The 21137-nt window shown below is 41.5% G+C and overlaps 1 protein-coding gene across 2 annotated transcripts; it reads left to right on the top strand.

The window, feature by feature from the left end:
• Positions 1 to 388: 388 nt before the first annotated feature.
• FRRS1L (ferric chelate reductase 1 like) lies at positions 389 to 20420 on the top strand. 2 transcript variants are annotated; one of them, XM_036903321.2, is made up of 5 exons: positions 389 to 753; positions 11401 to 11485; positions 13232 to 13370; positions 15961 to 16207; positions 20282 to 20420. In XM_036903321.2, the coding sequence occupies exons 1-5, from the start codon at positions 516 to 518 to the stop codon at positions 20284 to 20286; spliced, it is 714 nt and encodes a 237-aa protein (XP_036759216.2). In that variant the 5' UTR covers positions 389 to 515; the 3' UTR covers positions 20287 to 20420. The 2 variants fall into 2 exon arrangements, with proteins under 2 accessions (XP_036759216.2, XP_036759215.2); XM_036903320.2 differs by having other exon boundaries at positions 390 to 753; positions 18810 to 20420.
• The last annotated feature ends 717 nt before the right edge of the window (positions 20421 to 21137 follow it).

Genomic DNA, 21137 nt, shown 5'->3' with positions numbered 1-21137 from the left:
ACAAGGTGTATTCAGGGCAAACCCTCTGGAGGAGCGCTTCTTAAATTTGGGCATGTATTGGGGTCTCCTGGGGAATCTTGTTAAATGCAGGTACTGATTGATGGGTCTGCGGTGGGGCCTGACATTAGTGATACTAACAAGCTTTCTGGGGATGCAGATGCTGCTGGTCCGCAGACCACATTCTGAGTAGCAAGGGCCTAGACCGGCCAAATCTATGTCTGTGGGAGACTCCTGGAGAAAGGTAGGGTCGCTGGGGAGAATGGAAGAAAGCACGCAGAAGGAAGCCGCAAGGAAGGAGCTCCAGCGGGGAGGAGAGGATACGAGGAGAAAGCGGGAGGGCTCCAGTTGGATGGAGGATGCGCAGACCGAGGCCGGGAGGCGGTGTGCGCGGGCGGCTGCGCGGCTGCGCGCGGGGTCGGAAGCGTCGGGCGGCAGTGGCGGCGCAGACCCGGCCCCGCGCCCCCGGCGCCCCCGCTGCGGCCCGAGCGGCCTGGCTGCGGATCCTTGGCGCTGCGATGGCGCGGCCGCCCGGGCAGCGCCCCGGGGCCTGGACGCCGCTGCTTTGGCTGCTGCTGGCGGGGCCCGCCACCTGCGCCGCTAGCCCGGCGGACGACGGCGCGGGCCCGGGGGGCCGGGGACCCCGAGGCCGCGCACGGGGGGACGCGGTCGCCAATGAGGCGGTCTCGCGCCACGACTCCTCCTACGGCACCTTCGCGGGGGAGTTCTACGATCTGCGCTACCTGGCGGAGGAGGGTGAGGCTGCGGGAGGGTGGGGTGGTCGCTGGGGGACCCCGGCGGCGGCGGAGCAGGGGTGGAGGAGGCGGTGTGGTAAGGATGCGAACAGAGGCAGCTCTGGGACAGTCCACTCCGGGATGGGGAGCGCACCACTCAGACACCCGCCGGCCTCCAGGTGGGAGCCGAAGCGCCGACCCTCGCAGCCCGCTATGCAGGCCGGGAGAGGGAGGTGGTCCGCTGTCCTGCGAGGCTCAGGACAGGTGGGGCTTAGCCTAGACTCCCCCAGTTGTCAGCATCTGGCCTCCACCCTCCCTTGCCAGGGGCTTGTAGAGGAGAGAGTGCCATCTGGCCTGGGGTGTGTGAGATAGGGGCAGCTGGTGGGAAGCAGAAATCCCATTAAAGAGATGGTGCCTTATTTCCTCCCTGTCAGTGTTGACCCAAATTTGCAGAGACAGGGGCACAAAAGCTAAGCTGTTTCTGTTCACAACGAGTGGAAACTGGCTTACTGCCTCAGAGATTTGGAAAGTAGTGATTTTCCTTTTCTTCTGCTAAAAAGAATGCTTAAGAATCAAGTTGAGGTTTGAAATAAGTGCTCCAGCAACTGATAAGATACTGCGTATATATATTACTTAGAATTAAGTTGAGCTGCATACAAACTAACAAACATTCAAAGGTTAAAAAATACAGAAGTTCTTCTGTCATGTAAAAAAATCTAGTAGGCAATCCCGAACTGGTAGTGGAGGCTCCATGCTCATCAGAGACACTGGATTTATCTTCTGCTTCTTTGCAATTCTTAGCATGTAACTTCATGGTCCAAAATGACTGCTCGATATCCAGTCATTATATTCGGTTTTCAGACAGTGGGAAAAAGGAAGTGGGAAGGTCACTGACTGCTTTATCAAGAGACTCATAAATCCCATTTAACAATTACACTTATGCTTCATTGAGCACAGCTTTGTCATGTGGTAACACATAGGTGCAAAGGAGGCTTGAAAATGTGGCCTTTTAGTTGGGACGTAATATGCCCAACTAAAAAATTAGAATTGTATTAAGGAAGATGGAGAGAATGGACTTGGGGAAATACATTAGTTGGGTAGAAGCTCAAGTACTGAAACAGAAACCCCCATCGTATAGTTGCTTAAATAGGATAGTTTTTCTCTCACATGTCTGGCTGGTCTGGGCCTGTGGGACAGCTCTGTTCCACAAGGTCATTCAAGGACCCAAGGTCCTTCCATCCTGTTGTGCCATCATCCCCTAAGGTTTTGTCCTCATCTGTGTGGTAGTAGTCAGTTTGTTTCCATGTCTTGTTCAAGCTTGAAGAAAGGAAAAAGAAAGTTCAAGACAAGTAATTACCTTTTAGGCTGGCTGCACAGATTTCTGCAGCTCACATTCCTTTGGCAAGGGCATAATTATGTGACCTAGCTGAAAAGGAGGCTGGGAAATGTAGTCCTCTAGCTGGGCAGCCATGTGGCAAGGGTGGGAGGAGGACAAGCAGAAGCAGAACCTGTCACTCTGAAGAATAAATATTCCAAAGCCCATCTGTTTCTGCAAGCATCTAATACATACTTATTCTGTTCATTGTCAGCCTAGCACACTGCCAGGTGACACAAATGTGGCATATGAGAACTTATATTTTCACTGGGCACATGTATCTACCAAATGGAGAACAAAATCAGATGCTGTATGTCAATTTGTACATACAGAGAGAATGAAGTTAGTTATATTGTCCAGATGGTTTTGTGAACATGAACATCAGGGGACTGTAGCTGTAAGGGAGGCTTTGTAGAGTTGAACCAGGAAGTATGAAAGACTTGGGTGGAGACTGAAGAGGGAGGGCATTTAGGTGAGATGCTACAGGGGCAGCGTGGCCGGCCATATGTGTATAAATGCCCAGTTGTCTGTTTTCCACTCTCACCCATTTTGTACATACAACCTGAAGTCCAGTTCTAACCCTCAAAATTCTGGTGGTTCCAACTTGCTCCTTGGATGAAGCTTCAACTCCTTCATCTGAAATATTCTCTCTGGCTCAACTTCCTTTTACAACCTTGTCTTATTCCTTCTCTTCCCTCACCCTGAGCTTTCACTGTCCATTCTTCTTCTAATCTCTGACAGTTCCAGTGATCTTCAAATGCAAGTCCTGCAACCATCTGGCGGGTGCTAGTGGGGATGTTTCAGGGGTGAGTCTCTCGGGGGCTTGGGCCTGTACGTTAGCCCTGTGGGCCCTGAATAGACTTCCCCAAGATCCTTACAAGTAATTAGTGACATTGTCTTAAAAGGATGGTTCCAGAGAGGGAGAGGCAGAACCAGGAGATGTCCTAGAAGGGTGTCCCACCCAGAAGGCAGAGGAAACGAGGGTGTCAGGAAGCAATGTCCAATGCCATGGTGAGACCCAATAGCATGAAGGCTCAAAATAGTTTATGGATTCTGGAAATGCGAGGTGAAATTTTCTGGAATGAATTCACTGGAGAAGGAAGGAGGGAGCCTGAGTGTTTTTGGAGGAAGTGACAAAGGAAGAGATGTAAATAGTACCTTAAACTATCCTTTCTTTATATCAGTACAAATGGAGTTGTCTTTTTCTAGTGATTGGACCCTTTGTTTCCTCTATGCAGGTATGCCCGTCTTAGGTTCAAAGTAGCCAACAAACTGAGTTTTTAGTGAAGAGATAGCCTAGTAATATGAAATCCAAAAAAGGGAATTAAAATAATGGAGATGGTGATGGAGAGTTCACCGAAACTTTGCGGGAGCCCACTGATGATTACGCACTGTGTCCAGAGACCATTTCTCTAGTGTCCAAGTCAGAGGTTGAACACTGGCTGATTTGGTGTCTCTATAATCACCCTCTAATGTGTTCATTGTTTAAGTTAAATTATGTTTTGGTTTAACAATGCTCTTTTCAGATCCCTTGGGAGTTCCCACTGTCTTAGCCTATACTACTCACACTCAGAGCCCAGGCACAGATGCCACCTGTCTTGGGGAGCCTTCTGCCGCTAGGCAAGGATATTCTCTTACAGCCCATGATTTAATGCTGCCACAACCCTTTTTGTTCTCTGTGGTCAGGAATTTCGATAGGACCTTAGTGCTTGAATCCTACTACTCATGCCTCTTCCTCTTGAAGTTCTCAACCCAGAGTCTATATATTCAGAACAATAGAATATAAAACAGATGACCACATGATTATGGGCAAAGACCCTGTTCTGAGGATTCTCTGAAAAACCTGAGTTGGGTTTTGTTGGCTTGGTTTTAAGACCCAGTCGAAGCCTCCTGGTGCTAAGTTCTGCAGTCCGGGTCTGAAAAGAACACCCTGTGCCTGACCAGCCACAGGGATGTTGGCGACTGGCTTTCCCATGGGGCCGTACCCTGCCTCAGAGGGAAAAGAGGAAACACCATTGATAGTTGCTTATCTTTAAGGTACAGTAATCTGTCTACTTGTAAAATGTGTCCCAGTCAATGAGTTTCTGACCATTGAGTTCTGACCGTAGTTTTTCCTATGTGGGAAAGAGCTGGTACAACAGTGGAGAGAAGGTCAGAGCTTGGGGACAGTTCATTCATCTGCCTGTATTCCTCCTATATTTACCATGAATTACATGTGGATACATAACTCATCACTCTACCAATCTGCAAGTTCTTTAAAGGTAAATAATTTATACTTCGTTTCCTGTGTTGTAGCCTCCATGAATCTAGCCTGATGATAACACCAATTGGAGCTAACATTTAACAAGTGCTTATTGTGTGTGTGCCATGCGCTGTTCTAAGTACCTTATCCATTTTAACTTTAATCCTTAATAGCACCTCTGACTTAGATGCTTCTCTTATCTGCACTTCAGAGTTAATCAAGGAAACTGACCCACAGAAAATTTATGTATCTTAAGTCACATGGCTAGAAAGTAGCAGAGAACTGTGTGGAGTTGTTGATATACTTTATAGATAAGATGATGTGAAGTGTCCACCTTGCAGGAAGTGAGGGGTCCCTGTTGACAGGCACTAGAAAACGCAGTGGGACAGGTGAAATGGGGTTTTTTAATGGGTGAACTTGGGAAGAGGAATTTGAAATTGTTAGGGTAGGCATTTGGAAACTGCAGGTTCCTAGGCAGTAGAGTGCCTCAGTGAAAGCTTTGCTAAATACACATTCACATGTGTGTGGAGTTTTCCATTTTACAAAGTCCCTTGACATTTTTACTTCACAGTATGACTCTGATAAGTAGAAACAATGATTCAGGCCATCCAGATAGAGAAAGAGGCTGATGCAGTAGTTCTTAGAGATCTGAACAGACAATTTCTGGTTAAAACTTCAAGGAATCAAGTACTAAATTGATAGCTGAGGGCTGTGATCCAAGCAATTAATTAGAAGCAAGGAATCAAGTACTAAATTGATAGCTGAGGGCTATGATCCAAGCAATTAATTAGAAGCAATAAATAGCAAGCCAGAAACCATTAACCACCCAGTGGAGTATGGTGAAACAGGCTCAAGGGATTACAAAATAGGAACAGGTAATATCTGTTATTTAGACAAGTATGGAAACTACAAAATGATGTTGAGAAACTGAAAAATCAACCAAGAAAATAAATACCTCCCATGTTATAGAAATATCTGATGGGAGAAGAAATGGCTTTAATCATCCTGCAAAACAGAACAGTTATTGGAAGGGTTTATGGAGCACATATGAGAAGAAAGAAAGATAAGGAAGAAGAAAAAACTTTTTATTGCCCCAAACCAGTATCATTTAATCTAAATCCAAGTTTTTATTTTAGAGAAGAAAAAAATACACCAAAATGGAAGGCGTAGGGAAAGGGAACAAGCCAAACCAAACCAAACAAAAGCAGCCCCAGTAATCAAAAGCAGAGGAACGGCAAGGTCGAGGGGAGAAGGAGAAGCTGGCCACGTCTAGGTGGGAGCTTAGAGGATCATTTATAGCTTTGAACACATTTATTAGAAAAATAAGAAAGATTGACAACAAACGAGCTAAGCATTCAGCTCAAAATGGAAACAAAAAAGAAGGAAATAATACAGATCTGGCTTTAGGAGTAAATGAAATGGAGAACACACACCCAACACGAGTGAGGGTGATCACCCAAACAAAAACTGGCTTTTTGTAATTCTGTAACATACACAAATTTTGGGCAGGATTAATCAAGGGAAAGGGCTGAAGGTGCAAATAGGACACATACAAAATGAGCAAGGGGAGATTTGGCAGGTAGTGGGCTGGCTCCCTCTGCATCTGTCCCTGCCTCCTTGCCCTGACTTCAGAAGCTGGGAGGACTCTCTGAATCCTGAGCGTGATTTTGATTCTGTCAGTTAGATCACGACTCGGGTTCAGAATTAGGTTAAGCGAAGCAAGGGAATGGTAAGAAAGACATCTGTTGCTTTTTTTTCTCTTGCACCTGCTTTATTAAGGTATAATCCATCTACTATACAATTCACCCATTTAAAGTGTACAATTCAGTGGTTTTTAGTACAGTTACAAAGTTGAGCATTCACACTCCCCCACCAAAGAAAGCCTGTAACATTCAGCTATCACGCTATGGTCCCATCATCCCTCTCCCCTCTTCCGCCTCCAGCCCTAGGCAACTGCTAATCTTTGTGACTCAGTGTTTGCCTATTCTGGACCTTTCATGTATATGGGATTATATGACATGTTGTTTTTTGTGACTTTCTTCTTTCACTTAGCAAAATGATTTCGAGGTTCATCCATGTTGTACATAACAGAACTTCATTCTTTTTTATAGCTGAATTATACTCTGTTTATGGATATGCCATACTTTGTTTATCCATTTGTCAATGGATTGACTTTTGGGTTATTTTTGGCTATTATGAATAATGCTGCCATGGACATCTGTTTATGAGTTTTTGTGTGAACATGTATTTTTATCTCTCTTGATATGAATTTACATAGAAAACCAAAAAGAACCAACAAACAGATATAATCAAGAGAATGCAGTAAGGTTGCCATACACAAGGTCGGCATACATAAAGCAAAAGCTCTCTTCTCTAGCAACAAAAAGCTACAGAATGTAAAAGGAAACAAGATGTTATTTAAAATAGCCACAAAATCTGTAGTGTCCAGATTTTGCGTAACAAAGAATGCACTGGTCCTGTATGGAGAAAAATTATAACTATTAAGAGATATAAAAGATACAAATAAATGAGAGCTATACCATGATCTTGGGAGGAATAACTTGGTATCATAAAGATGTCAATTCATCTGTACATTTATAGACAAGAGTCCAGCAGTACTTTGGGAGAGAACTACACAAATTAGAATCTATACTTCACATAGAAAAATCAAGTTCCATGAATTGCTAAGATAGATATTAAGATATGTTGCAAAGCCTGGTAATTAAAATAGTGTGGTCTTAGCTCAGGAACAGTCAGATAAACCAAAACAAAACAGAAGATCTAGAAATAGACCTTTGTTTACATGAGACTTAGTAAATTATTGAGGTGGGTCATAAATACTAGAGAAAAGATTAATTACTTTAGTAAATAGTGTTCAGAAAAATTGATTCGGTGTAGGGAGAAAAAAATTAATTGGGTCCTTAGGGTGGAGGTTAATTCAGACAAGACTCTGAAAAGCACAAACCAAAAGAAGAAAAATTATTTCCTTGACTGCATAAAATTTAAAGATTTTGGTCCAAGGAAGACCATCACAGGAAAAAGTAAGATATGTGGCATACTGGCAGAAAAAAATTACAACATCTGAAATCAACAGTGAATTTCTATCTGGAACACGCACAGATTCCTATGAAAAAGACTGAAAACCAAGTAATGAAACAGCAAAGAACATGGCTATACACATGGAAAGGGAAACCCAAGTGGCTAATACAGATACAAAAAGATGTTTAACCCCACCAGTACTTAGGGGAAATAATGAGAATGTGAGATGAATACCAAGTGCATGGAAGGCTGTGGGATACCAGGAACCTCATGTACTACATGGGAGTATACACTGGTGTTGTCTCTCTGAATACTAATCGCATTCAACTCTGTGGAGTCAGAAATGTGACCCAGCCATTGCTCTCTTCTTGCATATGTCTACAAGAAACATACATAAGGATGTTCATCTCATCATCATTTGAGAGAAGAAACATTGGAGACAATTTAAGTGTCTAAACTGGGAGGATATTTCAGAAAATGTGGTTATGTGCACGTCATGGAATACTAATCAGTCAGGAGTAATAAATAATAGGTTTCTCATTTACATATATGGGTAGATTTCTGAAGGAAAATAATAGGAGAGCCACAGCACTGTGCCATTTATGTAGACTAAAAACATACACAAATCATATATTTTTCAAGTGCACACCTATAAAAATATAAACATATGGACAGTGGATGGTAAGTCAGGGTAGGTCCTTGCTGGTCTGCTCTGCTCAGGTGCTTCCAGACCTTGTACCTGGCTATGGAATGGCCAGTGCAGTGCAGCTGTGGACCCTGTGGTAAGGTGGTACTGTTGGCATAGGGAAAAATTGTGCCTGGTACTTGAACTGTAGATCCAGGTTCTGCTGCAGGCACTTTTGGTTATTTTCTTACAAGGTAGTCATGCAGGAGTTTCAGGACGGTGTTGTCAGGAATATGAGAGGCTTTTTGCAAGAAGGCAGGACATTACCCTGGACAGGCACAATTCCATGACCTTGGAGGAACTAGCAGAGATGAGAAGCTTACCCCCAACTCATGTTGTTTGGTATCCATTGTTACTAACGTGGCCTTTCAGTTTATCACAGTAAGATGTTGTGTCGGAATGCTCATTTTTGTTAAAATTTCCATCCTTTTCAGAAATGTATATACAAAATACACTAGACAAACTAAGATGGGGAGGAAAATGGAGTTAGGGATGGATTTGGAGAAAATATAAGATAGGCTTTATATAGACTGATAGGGGTGTCCCAGAAATCAAGAAATATGAATTTAATTCTGTGCACTTAAAATTAATTCTGTGTACTTAAAAGTTAAAATTCTACAATCAAAAAAATTTTCGCATAAAATTGTACAATGCATGTAAAAGAGATCCTACTGGATAGGCTATTCTCTAGCCTCTGAGATGGTAACTGTTAATAGCTACAGTGTTTACAAATAGGTTGTTATAAATATTCAAGGATTAATCCATTTAATCTATATCCATCAAGATCCAGTCAAAGTGACAGAAGCCATTTTTTAAGGTTTTTTTTTTTAACAGGATGACCTGCCCAGGGAGCTGTTAAAGTAGGTGCTGGGGAAATGGAGAAGCAAACAGGGAGCAGAGAAAGTAACTGCAGGAAGCAGGTACCACCCCTGAAACTGCGGGAGCAAAGTGAAGGGCTTGAGGTTGTGAGAACCTAGAAGCTCAGGCAAGAGACCCCCAGAGCTGCAACCCATCCTCTGAGAATGGGGCTTTCTGCCCATTTGCTGCTGGTTCCTTTGAGTTCATGATGGGGCTGGGACGGAAAAAAGCTGGAAACTCAAACCAACTGCCACTGCAAGGATGAAGCTGAGTTGCTGAGCACTGGCTTGTTGGACAGCAAACAGGAAGAGATGGTCCTCGTTCCCTCCTGCCTCCCAGCCTCCATCTAATGTTAACATTTAGCAGAGCCAAGCCAGCTGGCAACAGAGAAATGTCATTTGTAGAGTACTCAGCCTATCATAAAGCTGGCTTAGAAGACTGGGTTGAGCAGAGAGACAAGAGCTTACATACTGGCATATGGTCCAAGTTTATTTTATATGCCAAATAGGTCTTTTGAATTCAGGGAAAAATTGTAAAAAAATATTGCTCTGCTGATTCTAATGCCAACCCCACTTATTATACTGAAACTCATTTCTGGCACTAATGACCCAGAGTTCAAACAAACCCCGCAAGTTAAAGGGTATTACGGTCCACACGACAAGATTGCTTTCACTTCAGACCCACTGGCTACAAATCCAGGGGCTGCTCAGAAACCCCCTCAGGTTCTGTAACTCATTACAATGTCTCACAGAATTCAGAAAGCACTACACTTAAAATTACAGTTGAATTATACAGGATACAGCTCGGGAAAGCCAATGAAGATGCCCATAGGCTAAGGTGTGTGGGACTCCTGAATGCAGTTTCCGTGCCCTCTCCTCAAGGAATCAGGACATGCCACTCTCCTGGCATATCCGTGTGATCACCAACCAGGAAGCTGCCCTGAGCTTCAGTGTCCAGAATTCTGTTGGGGTTCCAGTACAGAGGCATGGCTGATTTAATCATTGGCTATGTAATTGAACTCAGTCTCCAGCTCCTCACCCCCTCCCTGGAGGTTGAGCTAGCTGAAAGCCCCAAACCTCTAATCACGTGGTGGGTCTAGTTTCTAGTGACCAGCCTCATCCTGAGTCATCTCATCTCCTAGCATAAATTCAGGTGTGATCCCAAAGGGCTCATGAATAACCAAGTCCCTATTGGGAAATTCCAAGGATTTAGAGTCTCCCAGGAACCTGGGACAAAAAACATTCGAATTCTTTATTATACAGCATCTTACACTATGAGAAAAATGTGTTAGTAAATGGATGCCCAAATGCATTTGACAACCCTTTGTCACTCCAAGTTTTAGAAACACGCAGGGTAATAGGAAATTAGTGATAGAAAACTCCTGAGAAGGAAGCTATTTGCCAACAGTAATAAACTGGAGCTTTGTATAAATGAGCTTTGTTCCGAAGCTTGCTCTTATTCGGAGATGATCTTACCCAATTAGTTCTCAGTTCAGTTCACAAGGTTTAATAGTAATAATCCAAAAGTATTAATAATTGGTGTTGATTGAACTGCAAATCTGCTGTATGCAGTGTATTCTAGATGCTGGAGAGTAGTAAGGATGATGGAAGAAGACGGGAACCTGAGACAGGAGCAACATTAGAAGAGATTGTCTTTTTCAATCACACTATAGAATCCTAAAAACATAAGCTGTCATTGTATTCCTGGATAAACATTCTGAGAAAAAAAATGGCCTCAGCATTGTAGTGAGAAGTAAGAGGAAGAACATACATGAAGGTGCTTAACATAGTAGCAATGAACAGTTTCTCTATAGATATTGAGAGTGCCAAGCACAGAATACAAAGTGAATCGCACACGGTTCTTATGTGCATGGAGTTGACAGCGTGGAAGCTGTGTGGTAACCCTTCAATGTGTGGTTTAATGTATTAAGTAATCTTACAGGAACTGATACACAAGTTAAGAGATGATTTGTTTAAAGGATTTAGTGAGATAAGAAAATGTTCTATCCAGCTTTAATGAAAATGGAAGTTCAGAGAAATAGAAAAATCCTTTTATCATTTATAGATATAAATGGAAAACCTCTACTGTCAAATATGTAAAAGTTTCATTGTTAATTTTTTTCCTCTTATAGCATGTAGATTGTACTAAAACTGGTTTTCACACTCCCAGGGGACAGTGGTGAGCCAGTTGTTATATGAAATTACGCCATCTCTCAGGGCCTCAGGTTCCTTGCCTATAAAACGGGGGAAAAGCCACATACTGTCATTTAACAGGTAAAGCTGGGTTCAAAGATGTGTGCCCTACAAGTTCCCTGCATGAGCAGGGTGATTAGGCTCAAAGCCCTTTTCTGAGTCCCTAAACATTCCTAGGTGTGTGTGATAGAAAACAATGAACATACTAAAATGAAAAATATCTCCTCGGAAAAATTGTTACTAGATTTTTCTAACCCTTATTTATTCTCACTGCCCAGGTTACCCTTTCCCTACTGCTCCTCCTGTGGATCCATTTGCCAAAATCAAAGTGGATGATTGTGGAAAAACTAAAGGATGCTTTAGGTGGGTAGATCTGTGAGTTGGATAACTTTTTAGGGCTAAGGTATTGATTTATTTCTCAAGGTATAATTTAAATTGCATGCTTGTACCCCTTCATAATTTCAGCAGGAGTGTGGCCTGTTTCTGATGGCTACCATAGTTTTCCATCTTAAAGGCCTTAAGCTCCAGCATGCAACTAGAATATTCTTCTCTGGTTTTTCATTTATGACTGTGTGCCATTGGCCCAGGTGTAACCTGTTGGCTGTATGAAGAAGAATCACATGACACAGAATATGTCTGTGCTTATTCAGCTGAGGCTGTAGGCAAGACAGGAAATGGTAGATGTGTCTAAGTCTCAATTCCTTTTCAAATGAAGAGTCACGACTTTGTATGATACTAACACGTCATTAAGTACTGATTATTGTGGCAAGCTTGTTATCTCAGCTGTAATGAGTCCCTACACGGTTATTAGTAGGATTCTATTAAGTCATGATGAGCTGGAGCTAGAAAACAGTAATAGGGACAGCAGGCCTCCTGTCTAGGCAGCTCTGCTTTGGTGGAAAGACTCCTTCTCTTTGAGTCTGTTATTTCCTGAAACAAATTGTCCTTGACTAATGATTTTGGTGGCCACTGCACTGAAAGTGCAGAATTTTTTTTTGATTCAGTACTCAAGGTCTAAGGAAAGAAAACAGTATAGGGGTTTCGAGTTTCCTTTGAATTGCAAGGGTATTTCTAAGGAATTTAAAAAATTCAGTAATACTATTATGGCGGAAGATGGCCAGCAATGTATTATTCTCGTGATGCAGAGATATCTTTAAGAAGGGAAGGAATCTTAGTGCTCTGCTGGCTTCATGGTGATTTGTTTCCTGGTCCATTTACTCCTCCTTTAGCTTTCTTTATCCCCTTTCAGCTTTTTCTCCCCTGTTCTGTGATGTCTTAAGCTTACATCTTTTCCTGACTGCTCAGGGTATCTGCCAGCATTATAACACATTCCTTGCCTCTCCCCTTAAAAATCCATACTTTGAAGCCTGTGGCCTGTTCCTTCACATACCTCCCACCTGGCTTAGACTGTCTCACCCATTGCTACAATTTTCTGAAATATACAATTTTCTGTAATATACTATTACATTCTGAAAATAGTATAAAACCATGTTCCTCAGACTAGGGCTTGCCAGTTCTTAAAGGATTCACAAGTCTTTTTCTGAGTCCTTAATTTGTATTTTATTTAAATTTGTATTTTCATTTCAGTGATACTCCTTAAAAAGATTAATGTATGCCTAATCTGATTATCTGGATAACCACTTTATACTGCTCTAGTGTCTGAATTTGTAATTGTATTAGCACCAAATAGTCTGATAGAGCAAAGGCACATTTTTAAAATAAATGATGCATTCATGCTCAGTGAATACCAGATGAGCTTCCTCTAAAGGGATTCAGAAGTAATTCAGCAGTAACTAATATTTGAGCAACTATATATAAATATAATGTGGAGAACACTGGCTGAGAATGGAGGCCCAATTCAAGCTCTGTTGTAGCTCCTGACTGTGCAAGCCCATTGCCATCTCTGGACCTCAGTTTATATGTAGATAAAGAGGAATAGATCATTTCCAAGATCTCTCTTGAGTGGAACTATGGTTTTGAGATCCCAGGTAGCAAAGATCTAACTTGTGTAATTTTGCTTAGCATCCTGCCTGATACATAGGTGGTCTCTTAATGTATTTCGAATGCATAGATGAAGAAGCAGTAATACCGTTTTGATATATCCCGTAGATATGGCAAACCGGGCTGTAATGCAGAGACCTGTGACTACTTCCTTAGCTATCGGATGATAGGGGCTGATGTGGAGTTTGAGCTGAGTGCAGACACAGATGGTTGGGTAGCAGTTGGATTCTCTTCAGACAAGAAAATGGTAAGACACAAATCACAATAGAAGCTGATTTTTCTCTTTAGACTTTAAAGAATGGGCATAGGTTATGTTTCTTTTAGCTACTGTGCCACTTTAAATGAATTTCTGGCATTTGATCATCTTTTCAAAGAAAAGCAAGTAAATTGATCAGTGTAGTGTAATGATTTTGTTAGTTATGGCTCTCTGATTGCAAGGCAAAATAAATTCAAGCTAGCTTAGGCTGACAAGGAAGGGTTGGTTTTGAGAATATAAGATGTCTCGTGGTACCTGTATTCATTAATTATTTCCACAGTAATGCTGCAAGAAGGGCCACCAAGGTGACAGGGCTAATAGCAGTAAGCGTTTATTTCTGGCCTACATGTGTGTGGACTGGCTGGGGCTCAGCCGGGCTTGGCTCCAGTCCATGGATTAGATTTAGGTTTTCTCTAGTCATTCTGGAACCAGCAGCTACCAAGGTCCATGTCCTTTTCATGGCAGAGGCCGAAAGGCAAGAGCCATCCAAGCTTATTTAAAACCTGTGCTCACATCACATCTGCTAACATTTCATTGCCCAAAGTCTCACACAGCCAAGCGCAAAAGGAATGGGCAGGAAGTACACTCTCCCTACCATGAGGCCCTGCGAAGATGTGAATATATTATACTTCTACAGGGGAGAATTGGGTCTAATGATTCCATCTTCTACTGTATGTGAGGCAAAAACACATCTGGACCCCAGAAAAGACTGTGATAGGTAACAGGCAGAGCATCAGGAACCCAGGCAACTGTCTATCTCTGCTGCTCTGTGATGCCTCTGTGGCATTCTTCCCTCTTTCTTCTATAGCCCCATCATTTGCCACTTCACTGTGCCAGGGCGCTTCCCAAACAGCCAGACTTTCTGGCCATGTACCTTTGCACATGCTGCTGCTCTGTCTAGAATACCCTTCTTCTCTTTACAGGGCCTGTTGTGAGGCTCTTGCAAGGAGAGGGCAGCTCAGACAAGGGTTACAGCAGTGGGCATGGTGAGAATGCTTAGATTTGGGGTTTGTTTTTAAGGTAGCACTGACAGGCTGCCCTGGTGGATTGGATATGGGTTGTAGGTGGGTGGAAAGAAGAGACTGGGGTATCAAGTTCAGCAATCAGAGCTCCAGTGGCTTTGTTCTTGAAGAGTTCAATGGAAGAATGAGGTTCTACCAATTCCCATTCCAGGGCAGTAAAACAGTGGGTCCAACTGGTAAGACTGCATGAATATGAATCTACATCACTTACTCCTACTTTAGGGTCAGTGGGAGAAACAGCAGGTGTGTGCCAGCCCAGAAGCTGGCTTACAGTGCAGTTGACCATTTCCTGCCCTGGTTGCATTTTCACTTAAGCTGCCCCTGTTAAGATTAGGGGACTCTGAGGAGGGAGGTTGAGTGAGGAGCATTCAAATTTTATGCTTGACATCTTATTATCTAAAGGCCTTTAAAATACAGGTCTTTCCTATTATCCCAAGAAGAAACACAGATTTAAAAATTTTCAAAACCTGATGTAAAGGAAAAGAACTTGGAACCCCTTTTTAATAGCCTTTAATTTTTTGAAATGGTGAATTACTTTTTTTTTTTTAATTAGACTTTACTTTTTGGAGCAGTTTTAGGTTCACAGAAAATTTAATAGAGGGTACAGAAAATTTCCCTATATACCCCCTGCCCACATATGCATAGTCTTGCCCATTATCAGCATTCCCCCCAGAGTGGTACATTTATTATAACTGATGAACACATTTAACTTTTCTACCTTGTTTTGAAAAAATTTTAGACCTACAGATAAGCTGCAAGGACAGTACAGTATATATGCTTTACCTAGAATCACCAAATGATAACTTTTACAAAATTGTAGTAAAATGTATATAATACTAACTCTACTGTTTTAACCATTTGAAAATGTACAATTTAGTGGTATTAATTACATTTACAATGTGCAGTCATCACTATTTAGTTCGAGAACTTTTTTATGCATGAGAACATTTTGTCATGCTTTATTTTTATTTTATATAACACATGCTTTATACTACTTTTACCACTTAATATTTCATTATTCTTTTGGAAACTTTGGGGATTAAATCAGTTTGTTTACTAAATTCAGGAAGTTTAACCTTGATACAACAGTATTATCAACTATATTGTCTATTCTCAAATGTTGCCAGTTGTCCTGTACTGTGTTTTATAGAAATTTTTGTTTTTTGACTCAGGATTCTATCCAGGAACACTATTAGTTATTATGTATCTTTAGTCTTCCTTATTTTCAAATAATTTCTTAGCCCTTTTTTTTTTTTTTTTGTCTTTTATGACATTGACCCTTTTGAAGATGACAGCCAATTTTCAAGCAGAAATACTAGGTGACTTGTAGTGTATTCTTCTCCAAACATCACGTCAGGAGGCACTTCATGTCAGCTGGTGTGATGCTAACTTTGGTCCCTTGGTTAAAGCTCTTTAATGGCATTTGAAATATTTTTGGGGGGATGGGATTTCAAACAACAGAGGTAATGAAGTATATTTATCTGAGTGAAATTTCTTTCTAGCAGAGAAGTTCGCACCAGACACCCTATGGCCTTTTTCTTTATCATCTCTCATGTTAGGGCGGTGACGATGTCATGGCCTGCGTCCATGATGACAACGGCAGGGTCCGCATACAGCACTTCTATAACGTAGGCCAGTGGGCAAAGGAGATCCAGAGAAATCCTGCCAGAGATGAAGAAGGAATTTTTGAGAACAATCGGGTCACCTGCAGATTTAAACGCCCTGTGAATGTTCCCAGAGATGAAACGATTGTTGATCTGCATTTGAGTTGGTATTATCTGTTTGCCTGGGGTCCAGCCATTCAGGGTAAGCTTACATTTTGGCATCTGGATTAAACACCAGGCACCACTATGCACGTGTTCATTATTTCTTGAGCCAGAGAGTGATACAAACTTTGGATAATATAAAAGAAAAGGGAGATGTGATCCTGCCTTCAGAAGGTTATAGTGGACTTACTATATATTTGGACTTCACATGGGCAAATTATACACATGCAGAGCAAAAACAGTTCGAGATAGTCTGTGATGCTTCATATGGGCTGTGATTAATACAATGTTCTCATTTACTCCTTACTGCATCCTTGAGAGAGAGGGGTATCATCACCTTCATTTCAGAGAGATTAAGGAATTTGTGCAAGGCCATACAGCTAACTAATGGGAGAACTAAAATTCGATCTTGGGTCTGTCTGACTCCAAAGTCAGTGAGTAGGCTTAGTTCTTGTGCTCTAAATACAAAAAAAACTGAACAGGAAAGGGATTCTGGAGACTTTTCTAGGGATGGACAGCAAGCATTTCTTAAGTGCTCACTTTATGGCTGTCTTGGCCATCACACAGCCCCCAAATTTTCCTATCATTGAGCCCACTGCACCCCAATTTTTAATGTTTAAAGGAATTGCTGGCTTTCTCGTTAAAATGCAGTTTCAGTAGGTCTGGGCTGGGGCCTGAGATTCTGTATTTCTAATAAGTTTCCTAGTGATGCTGGTCCGTTGATGGGTGGCAAGGCTTTTCACCATTTCCCCAACAAAGACCTTTTAGAGGCTGTTAAAATCAAGTTACAGTGTATCTTCAGCAATCCTCCTGGTTGGTCAGCCTGGTGGCCTGAGAATGGAAGTGAACTGTTTGCAGTCTGGTAATTGCATCTTTCTTTACTGTGTGCTCATCAGCATTCTGTTGCCTAATCTGGTTTTTTTTCTTCAGATTGTTTGCACTGATTGGCCCAGAGATTTCATACCTTTTGTTGCCTGTTTATAATTGGGAAAACATTTGGACACCTCCAGATTTGTGATCCCTTTCCCATTTGCTTATTTCCCAGTTTACCACCAATGGATCTGCAATGATATCTTCCAGTACTTTCAGTATGCTGGGAAATAAATTCTTTCTCAGCCTGGAGAAATGAACTCATTTAAAATGATGGGATTTGAAGTCTAAAATTTTGGATTTGAGAGTTGGTTCTGTCTGTTGGTAGCTGTATTTAGCCTTTTTCTAAATTTTGAACTCTTAACTTCTTTGTATATAAAAAAGGGATGATGATAATACCAACTTCAGAGGATTATTGTAAGGAATAAATGAAAGCAAGTATTTGCAATTGCTTTACAGATTGGAAAGTGCTGTACTTCAGAAGGCCATCTTCTTACATATATGGCACAATCGTCTAGCATTCCAAGCCCTCCCCAAGTCTGATCCTGCTTTGCCCCCGTAAGCCTCTCAGGAATTCTGTTCTTCTCACCATCTCTGAACAAGACAGAAACATTCCTACCCCATATATATAGGATTGTGCTGTTCCTGTTTTTTTGGACACCCTTCTAATGTCTCTCCATTGATCAAATCCTGTTCCTCTAAAGGTCTCTCAAAGGGGATAAACTTTGAGTCAAGATATGAAGGGAATATGGGATTAGATTTTCTAAGGATGTCATGAACTGGAGGTATATGATTAAGCCTAGTCCATGAAGGTGACCAGTGAGTGAGGTTAGGTAGGAGAGGTGAGTGAGATTGGTTGAGAAAAATCTCCACGCCAGCCTGAGGAATTTGATTCGTGCTAACAGGAGCCGGTACAGACACTGGAGCAGGGAGTTAACAGGTCATATTCAGCAGGGCTTCCCGGCAAATATAATACCTTAAAAATACTCTGAGCCATATTTCCAAGGAGACCTTTTCACTGAACTCATGTACCTTAGTTTTCCTAACCCATTTCAGATGGAGTATTCAGGAGGTTAGGCAGTCCTAATCAACTTCAGCTTATTAAGCATTCCTTAGGCACAGCCTTTCTCTCTTTTCACGTTAGCCAGGTAAAAAAAAAGTGTCCAGCCCCTCTGTTCTCTACACTATTCCATCCCACTCTGCCAGACAGACAACAGACACACACACAGCATACACCATACACTCTCGTCCAGCCTGCACACACTACCACTTACGTGCCACAGACAATTTGAGAGGCTTCCATCTATGAGCCAGTCTAGTGTGGTCAGGAGTTGTTGATGATCCACATACAAAAGATATATTTGAGGGAAAAAAAATCAGTAGCTCTTGCTGTTTGAAATCAAAATACAATTTTCCATTTTGTAGTCATAAGGTAAAACTCATCAGAGACCTTGCAAGTAGGCATTCATACAATACTTTGAAGCAGTCTTAATTAAAATTGGGGTGCCATGGAGAAAAAAACAGTGTTGTTCTGGTAGGGGGTGTGCAGATTCATGAGAACATCTTTTTGGATAAATTTAGCTAATTTTCACATTTGTCATATGTACAATTACAGAGACTGTAATGTACAATTACAGATTCCAGATCTTCATAATCACTGCTTAGGTATTCAACACTAAAGACTTTTGTTTAGTTTCTCTGTTGTTTGCATATATCCTTTTTAAAATGTGCTTTTCTCTATTGCCCCCTTCGTTTTTCTTTCTTCCTTAAAGGCTCTATCACCCGACACGACATAGACTCACCACCGACTTCAGAGCGTGTTGTCAGTATTTACAAATATGAAGACATTTTTATGCCGTCCGCTGCCTATCAGACCTTCTCCTCTCCGTTTTGTTTGCTCCTCATTGTCGCCCTGACCTTCTACTTATTGATGGGAACCCCTTAACCACAGCTGCAAAGCCAACAAATTAAATGGATTAGAAAGTCTTTACTATAATATATTTTTAAAGAATATGCAGTATAATTTTAGCTTCTATTATTTAAAAAAGACTCATATGATTTCAGCTTTTGGGGAGAAAGGACAAGCTTCTTTTTTAATCAAAGAGGATTGTTTAGTGATGACTCCTTACTTTTGGAAAGTACTTAAAACTTTTCTAAGCACTTTCAAATGTTCTCTCACTTGAACATTCACATCATTGAGTTGGGATGAGGAAAATTATTACTGCCATCTGAATGGGATTTGAGACCCAGGAAAGCTGCTGTTTCGTGATCCAAATGCCATGTAGCCTTCACTACATGTTAGATAACACAGAGCAAGTCAGGGAAAGAGCTAGGCATAGAGGTCATGTTCCTAAGCAACCTTTACTCTCTCAACTACAGCTCAAGAGAGTGACTTGGAGTATTAACTAAAGAGAACTTCCCTGGGTGGCCCTAGTTCAGAGGCAGCCATTCAGGCAGAAGAACTTTCAAATTCCCATAAATGCTTTTGGATATTTACACAGCTGATGGGGAGATTACAATAATAGAAAAATGGTTCATATTTATTTGAACTTTCTTCTCAGTGAGTAGCTCTGAGAAAACATTTTTATTACTGTTTGTAAAGGTTAGAAACATAACTGTGAGTGTTCCTGAAGATGTAAAATTATATTAATGCTAAAAAATATGAGCATTTTTAGCAGTTAGAATATAGACTTTTCTACCACTATGTTTTGATAAATTAAGGTATTCATTTGCTGTTACAGCTATTTCTATTGTCAGAGTCCACATACACAAAGTATGAATACATATTATAATAGGAAAATCATCTTAATAAAAATCTAAGGCATTTTGATAATAAATTAACATTTTTGAAGATTGTTTTGAGTGGAAACTTTAAAGACAAGATTGTTTGTTTTAATTAGAGAGTGGGAAATGACCTGCAAAGGGAATGCGCCTAGAATATCCATTCACAATGTTTAGACTTATAAATTGGCCTGTCAGTAAGCATAATTTATAATAATGCCTTGACTCAATGCATTTCCTTTTTTCAAAAGAGCCCAGATGTTCCTTTGTTCCAAATGTCTGTGCTAACAGCGCATTTAGAGGAAAGGAGTCTGAGTGTAGTTAAACTGCTGAACTCCATTGCACAGTTCTGGAGTCCTCTGGCTTGCCCCCGTTGCTTTAAAGTTGGATCCAATTTTGTGGTTTTTGTGATTAAACAACTCTGAAGACTGATTTCTCATACCATCCTCAAAATTCATGGCAGGGTGAAAGTCTGCCTGTGGGGAGAGCCTTTAAAGTCTTCTGGAGCTGCACAAAAACAAGGAAAACATCTAGATTCTGTGACATTGTGCAGTTTACCAAGCGCATCCAAGGAATGTAGGAGAAATAAGACGGTGAGAGGTGAAATGACATCAAGTGAGCCGTGGAACGAGGTGAATTCAAACTCAAGTCACCTGGTGCAAGTGTGTGGCCCCACCTGACTACCCTCACCTCATAACTAAGCCCACTGGGAACAACTGAGTATGGCCTCTGCCTCACCTTCTGTGCTATAGTGATTGTTTAGTAGTGAGGATGCTGAGTGTGCAGGCACCCATGTTGTAAATAAGAAGGCAAATATTTCACTCTGTGTATGTATGTTGTTTCCTCTATAAATAGGTTAAAGCTGAAGAGACACTGGCTAGCCTCTGTAGCTGGCCCTGAAGGAATGAATTAACAGCTTTTCCTTCTGCTTACATTTCAAGTCAAGCTAATTACTTAATGAACTGTTCTACTTTGTTGACCAGTTTTGCATATCTGAGCGTAGAATTTACCATGACTTCCCATTACCTTTAGGGAGAAATGCATACCATTTTGAGTACGTCCAGTATCATTTTTGCCACTGCTCCTCACTTGTTGTGTCCCAGCAAAACAACTGCCTGCAGTTCTTCAGACCTGCTCTCTCATCTCTCATGTTCCCTGTGTCCAAACATTTTCCACTTCCTGTTCTTGCTGAACATACTTATCTTTCAGGTCACAACTTAGATAATTCTTCTGACCCTCTGGACTAGGTAGGTTTGGGTCCCCGCCCAGTGCTCCCATAGCACCCTGCGCTTCCCTGTCATATTACTCATCACACTTTA

Source organism: Manis pentadactyla, chromosome 3, assembly GCF_030020395.1.
Source record: "Manis pentadactyla isolate mManPen7 chromosome 3, mManPen7.hap1, whole genome shotgun sequence".
Lineage (NCBI taxonomy): Eukaryota > Metazoa > Chordata > Mammalia > Pholidota > Manidae > Manis > Manis pentadactyla.
This window is presented reverse-complemented; position numbering and strand designations above follow the sequence as displayed.